Source organism: Halyomorpha halys, unplaced genomic scaffold (assembly GCF_000696795.3).
Source record: "Halyomorpha halys isolate HHAL.00 unplaced genomic scaffold, Hhal_1.1 Scaffold1611.1, whole genome shotgun sequence".
Lineage (NCBI taxonomy): Eukaryota > Metazoa > Arthropoda > Insecta > Hemiptera > Pentatomidae > Halyomorpha > Halyomorpha halys.
Window position 1 is genome coordinate 46,243 of NW_027111174.1, and position 7,316 is coordinate 53,558.

Here is a 7,316-nt window from a genome sequence, read left to right on the forward strand (position 1 = left end):
CCCCCCCCCGACCATCTTCTCCAGTCAATTCATATTTTAATGTTTTTATTAAATTCCACCAGATCACATTTACTCTCCGTCGTAAAGCTCTACCCTCCTATCCTACAGTATCCTTTCTAAATACTCCACTAACGCCTGTTGAAAAGATGCGATACTTAGGACTCCATCTTGACAAGAGACTTACATGGAATCCACATACGAGACTGAAACGACAAGAAACTGCTCGTCGAATTCGATTGCTACAACACCTTCTTGACAAACCCTCTAAACTTCCCATAAACTACAAAAAATTATTATACACTATGATAATCAGACCAATTTGGACATATGGAATTGAGCTCGGAGACTCTACCAAACCATCAGATTCCTCCCGCATCCGATCCTTACAATCCAAAATCCTACGTAAAATCCATTATGCTCCTTATTACGTAACGAATAAACTCATGCAGAAAGACCTTAATCGTAAGACATCCCATTCGTTGCAAATTTGGCCTAAAACAGATATGCATCTTTTCATTCCAAACTCCTTACCCATCATGACCCATTAGTTCTTAATCTCTCATCCTTAACAATCCCTGATAATCCTCCAAAGCGTCTGAAAAGATGATGGCCACGGGACCTTCTAATTTAAATTAATGCTTCAAGTACCACCAACGGGTGGTTCCTTCCTAAGATTTTCAAGTGTAAATGAAACAGTCCACAGATTTACTTGTATTTATTTATTAAATTAGTATAAAACATTATTTTTTAGAATATTTAATGTTTACAATAAAATTAATTGTAAAAACCGATATCAACAGTGTGTGTAACTCTCAATTTTTTTTTTATCCCCCTGGGATTTCTAGCAATTCTCAGCTGTCCAATATGGCGTACTTGGAGCCACGCCTACGACAGGAATAGACCCCGCCTTGTGACGTCACTCGCCCTGGAAGCGTACCCTCCTCTCTAATGTACTCCGTCCTCCAAGGTTCAGGTGCGATAACGAAAAAACGTTCATTTAAAAAAACAAAACAAATTCTGAAGTTTCTCATCGTGCTAATTAGAAGAAAAGTAGTAGAACAAATTGTATTTGTTAAAAATACATTGTATTTGTTTCTTTGGAAGCGCGAGTAGCCACAGGGTAAGACGCGTGGCTACTAACTCCAATGATCCGGATTCAAAACCGGCTGGGCAGAAAATTGTTTTCTGTTACACTGTAGCCCTGAGTCAACTCCTGTGCGTGGGTTCTTGAGGCCCTCCTGGGGTCCACCCTGCCTCAGAAATTGGATACCCTTAATTGGGGTCGAGCGTGATTCTGACCAAATCACCTCCTTGCACAACCGTTGGTCTAGTTACAGTACTTCCTTACAAGGTACTGAACCCTTGACCCTTCATGGGTTGTAGTGGTATAGATTTTAATTTGTTTGTTTACGCGCACGTCGCAAAACTTTCTTACGAATCTACTTACGTCCCTCATGTTCAATTTATGGCTACTTTTTTTTTCAAACAAAACCAAAAACGAGAAAAGGAGAACATTTTGAACAAAACATTTTTATTTTTCTATTGCTATAAAAATAAATATTTAGGGTGGTTGAGATGGAATTAACGAATATTAACTTTTAATGATTATTAGTATTATTATTATTAACATTCCTTCCGAGAATACAACTGTATACAAACATAACGAACTCGTAAACATATATTTTTCCTTTTTCTACTACACGTATTCATCAATTTTTTTATTGTTTCATGTTTATCCATTATTTATTACTGCCAACAATGAGAACTAGTTATTTATTTCAAATAAAAAACATGAAACATACTTAAGAGATATATTTTTCAAACCAAGTAGATAGTAAGAACATTTAGTTCTATATTGACAGGGGAAAGTTAATCGTTAGAGTGGTTTTCACAATCGAAATACCTTCCCTTACTATATATTCCATGTATATATAAGAAGATGGTCAGGGTTGAGGTCAAAAGTGAAACAAAAATAGTTTACAACTTTTGACCGCAACCCTGACCATCTTCTTATATATCAATTTTTACGGTCAACTATATATACATATATTCCATGTATAAGTAAATGAAAGAAAAATTTGGCTTTCATAATGATAGATAATTGGTCTGAAGCACTTGTTGAGGTGGTAGTGTGAGACGTTAAATCAGTAGTCCCCAAACTTTTTGGACCTACCACTCCCTTTTTTCTTCTACCACCCCTTTCCAAGAAAAATATTACTTAGCGCCCCCTGGAAATGAATTTTTTTATTTATCATTTTAATCGCAATTAATAGGAAATATATATGTATTGAACTTGGAAATTATGAAACTTTTTATTGAACTCAGAATACAACATAGTACAAAAAAAGTTAAAACAATCGAAATCATCTTAATGAGAAGTATGAACCTGGTTTGTTTGGTTGTTTAGTGGCGCCAAACTTCATTGGTCATCAACGCCATTTACATTTTGGCATGACATCCTTTTTAATAATTTTTAATTTACTCATTGGGCTTTCGTTCCACAAAGATCTTTGACTTCCTTTACAAGAGGCCTGCATATCTCTGACGGAGTTAAAATTGCTTTACCCCGTCCCGGAAGCGCGAGTGCTTCTCTTGCAGCGTGATCGGCCAGTTCATTCCCTGCGATTCCTACATGGCTTGGAACCCATAGAAATGTTACTGACATACCAACGTTGTGCAGAGTTTCTAAGTAAAAATGGATGCAGGAAATTCTCAGATGTTCTGGATACATAGAATCTAAAGCTTTTATCGAGCTTAGTGAATCTGTAATTATCGTAATGTTGGTGTGGTTCAAAGATAAACAGAAGTGAAGTACTGCTGCTATTGCATTTAGTTCGGCAGTGAATATGTTGCATGGTTTGTGGAGTTTAATTTTGAACGTTGGGTCATTTGTTACAAAGGATGATGCCGCTGATTGGTCTGATTTTGATCCATCTGTATAGATTATAAAGGATTCGGGCATGTTATGAATTAGACGAGAAAAGTGGGCTTTATATTCAGCTGGTTCCGTATTATTTTTCGAGTATTCGGACAGGTCTAGAACAGTTTTAGGACGTTGGAAGGTCCATGGTGGATGATTGTTTTCGGATTTGTCAATTCTTATCGTTTTGAGAAATCGACCTGGATTGGATGGACCTGGTGTGCTGCTACCAATTAACGAGTAGTAATTCTAGGTCTATTTTCGTTTGCAGTAATATTGTTGACCGTGACAACTTCTATTTATTTATAGCCCCCAAACGCACCTGTGGCCATCACCAGCCCCCTGTATCGCTGCAGCGCCCACTTTGGGAATCACTGTGGATATGATTCCAATTGAGATGTGAAGTATACTAGAAGGCCTTGACAATGCCTGTCCTAACAAGTCAGGTAGTTGGTTAAGAGATGAATTGACAGTATGGATCGTACAGGAACTAGCCGTATATCATCGAAGGACGGCAATTTCACTCCGTAGGGAATGAGCCTAGTAGTCGTGAATGGGGTGACAAGTTCAACGGGAACTAGCAGTATTTCCGTGTAAGAAAGAAACTTCAACGATTCATGAAGTTCCACTCCCAATTACCGACAGTTAAAGAATCAGAGACCTAAAGCTTGTGAAGTCCAACCTCAACCTGAAGACTCCTGCTGCCTGTTATAAATTATTTTTTTAAATAATTTATTTGTTGTTATTTACAACTGTATACACATATATACAACAAGTAAATTTGCTGTAGGTGACATGATACAAACATGTGGAGAATCTACCCACTGATAGAACTCCAATAACATTTCTAGAGGAGAAGATCTCGATGCCATCTTCTTTTCAGACGCCTATGAGGATTATTAGGTAATAAAGGAGAAGCCAGGTTAGAAAAGAGTTGATTTGGGTGGCTGAGAAGTTTATCATGGAAGGAATGGTATCTGGTTCTGGCCAAATCGGCAACATATGGAACATTGAGGTTCTGATGGATGACTTGATTTGTGACTAAGTAAGGAGCATTAAGGATTTTGGACTGTAAGGATCGGGAGGAATTTGATGGTTTAGAGAAGCACAAAAGCTCAACTCCGTATGTCCAGATTGCTATAAATTATATATTCATCAATTCTATTATTGACATTACTTCTATTTTATTAATTAATTTATTTTTTCTTTTCATTCTTTTTTCAAATTAACTTGTTTTTTGTTTTATTTTAGCTTTTTCCCATTAGAGGGCAATTGTTTTTTTGTTTTTTTTTGGGGGGGGGGGTGTTTAGGTCTAAGAATGTCGTTACTTTTGTTATTACTTTTCTTTTCTCTCTAATAAGAATTATTATTTTTATCTATTTACTTTATCTTTTTATTTATTTATTTATAACGTTGTATATAGTTAGAGGTGTCTTTTGTACGATAAAATACCCCCATGATCAATTATTAAAAAAAAATAAATGTAACGGTTATATTAACCATGTAAGGCCGACCTGGTATTAAATAAAAATAAAATCTTTACTCTGCAGTGAACTAGCCTACAGTCGCGAAGGGGGTCGTAAGTCCTATAGGAACTAGATGTAGATCCTTACGAAAGGGAAACAAGGTTCTAAAAATATCGTTAGACAGAACCGATCCTTTAGGTATATTATCATTCACTGCTACTTCCTGGGGGAGAATTCCCTGAAGGGGAGAATCATACTTTGGTTTATCAAATTGTTGATTTCCTTAATACAATCTCTTATAACTTTGCACAAATACATATATACATAAATTGCTCAGTGCAACGTATATTAAAAACATGTTTATTTTTCAGGTGGAATTGATCATTGACATTTCGGTGCAACATTCGGCCTCTTCGAAATGGGCATGGAGAAGGAAGAGGCAATGAAAGCCGCAGAGAGGCTTGTTGACGAAGTTATTCTAGAGGCCGAGGCTGAAGCCACGAAAAGGAAAAAGGTATTTAATTTAATAAAATAAATACAAATTATTATTGTGTGTGGCCGTGCGGGTTGGGGCCTAGGTCCCAGAGCGCTCGGTTCGGAACGTTTTGGGTTCGATTCCCAACTGGAGCAGTCAATATTTACTTTTCGGCGGTCCCGAAAAATGAATCTTGACACTCTCACCTTGGTTAGTACGCGACGTCCACCCTGGTGGCCGCCAGGGGTTGGCAAAAAGGACCAAGAGGCCCACTTGCCGGACTTGTTCCCCCACCAAAAATCAGAACCAATACCAAATATTTTTGTGTTCACTATTTTAATTAATGATTAATTGTAATAGACTAACATGTAACTACAGGACTATGAGGTTTTACGTTCAAAGATACCTAGAATTCAAAAATCAAATTTAAAAATTTTCATTCTTTAGCCAGCGAACGCCGTCCGCGGCTTTTCTTCTAAAACTACAATGCCAATTTTTTTAGAGATTTGACACCAAAGTTACAAGTCACCCGACGATAATTCTCGGAACTCATCATCTCCATCGCCCGATTCAAAACTACGGCTCATTATATGTTTCCTACGACCATTTATGGAGCCAGAAGAATTTATAGAACTATTCAAAAATTATAAATTCATAACATCAATTCCGAAAAAATAATTTGCAATATATAATTCACAAGATATGAAAAATATATCTTATATAAATATAAATACATATACAATAATGCAATACATATTATAAATCTTGATTCTAAAAATCCAATGTCAATTTGATCAAATTTTGGTTTTTTATTTATACAAAAAATTTCAATTCAAAGTCGATTCCCACAACCACTTCTGACTGTCCGTAATTGTACGGAGGGTGCTTAATACGGATGTTTCATCTCCCAAAATCTGTACGGCGTAAATCTTCATTAAATACTTTAAGAGGAGAAGATGGAAGGGGGGGGGAGGGTAGGTGTGATCAGCAGAAAAAAACAAAATAAACAAAAGGTTATTTATTTGTCCCGACGTTTCGACCTGATGTTCAGGTAAAAACCAAAACCAAGGTTTTTAGCCAGAATTATCTGCCTATAAATCCCTGATGAAGACCTGAAACGTCGACCCAAAGAAATAACCTTTTGTTTATTTGTGTTTTTCTGCTGACCGCACCCCCGACCATCTTCTCCTCTTCTATATCTTCCGCCAACTATCTTCACCTCATAAAATACTTTAGTAAATTCTTAAAATATAACCTATTTAAGTTTGTAATTAGATATTGGCCTTTAAAAAATTAAAGATTTAGTAAATTGAAAACCTCTAGTATAAAAATCACAAAAATTCGAAAAAAATTGACGTAAGAGGTATTTATGTATAACAATTGTTTGTAAATATTTTTAGTGCACAAAAATAAAATGTATGAATACAAAGATTAATGTCCAAACATGGACATATCACCTGGAAAGGTCTGTCCTACCTAACTATTCAGAACTGTACGGAGCATGCGTAGTACGGATTTTTCCATCCTAAAACCTGTACTGCGCATGCTTTATAGTCTCGGACAGGCAGCCAGAAATGGTTGATGGGACAAACCTAATGGTTGATTCGTTCGTGTTTGGACTCAATTAAAAATTAATTTTAAATTTTGATAAATACACAACAAAATAATTAGAATAATTATTGTGAATTACACTTAATAAATTTTATATATATTTTTTTAGAATTGATGTCACCGCATTATAGTTTTCAAATTAATATAGTGTTCCTGATTATAGCTGAAATGTCGGACATCTTGATTGTAAATTATAATTAATGTGAAATAATCTTGCCAATAATTATTAAATAAGTTGAATTATATCTTGAAAGAGTAGACCGATTTTGTTATAGCTTACCTAAAGTGTTTACATTACACCACTTTAACATTTCGTTTAACAATTAAACAGAAAAAAAAAATCATACATTTTAACCCATATCGGTCGTAAGTCAGCTCTTACGTGACAACAGTACTTTGTCGCTTCGGTCGTAGGTAGGTGTGGAAGGAGACAAGGTGAACCATTTCAAAACTCGCTCTGTTTGAAATGCAGTGCTGCCAATGCGGGTATTTTTCACCTCAGTAGATAATTGGCGGGGATTGGAAATTTCAGCTAAAATGTCTTTACGTTATATGTATTAGTTTGTAAAATAAGTTCGTGGCGTTTTTCAATATTTCAATTTAATCCTCTCTGTGTTTATAAAATCATGTTTACTTGCGTAATAATGTTCACATATTAAAGGAAAAAGGATTTCCTCCTCCCAAACCATTCTTGAATCCCTGTATGACCTTTCATCAGATCATAGTCCAGTTCTACTTTTTTTATATTCAAGCTTCGTGCCTAAGCCCTCCACTCGTTCATTGATTACAGGAGAGTTGACTGGGACGGATTTGGATACGACTTGGAACAAAAACTAGACTTGAA

General features: G+C 35.8%; 1 protein-coding gene across 3 annotated transcripts in view; it reads left to right on the forward strand.

The window, feature by feature from the left end:
- Positions 1-7,316, forward strand: part of LOC106690202 (uncharacterized) — a 62,595-nt gene that overhangs the window by 40,588 nt on the left and 14,691 nt on the right. For 2 of the 3 annotated variants that reach the window (XR_001344551.3, XM_014435552.3), the window contains exons 2-3: positions 846-973; positions 4,758-4,900. Coding sequence is in view for 1 of the 3 variants with exons in the window: in XM_014435552.3 (XP_014291038.1) it covers positions 4,805-4,900 (96 nt within the window). In the remaining 2 variants the exon portion in view is untranslated. The remainder of the gene's footprint in view (positions 1-845; positions 974-4,757; positions 4,901-7,316) is intronic. The other variant, XR_001344552.3, reaches the window with a different exon arrangement.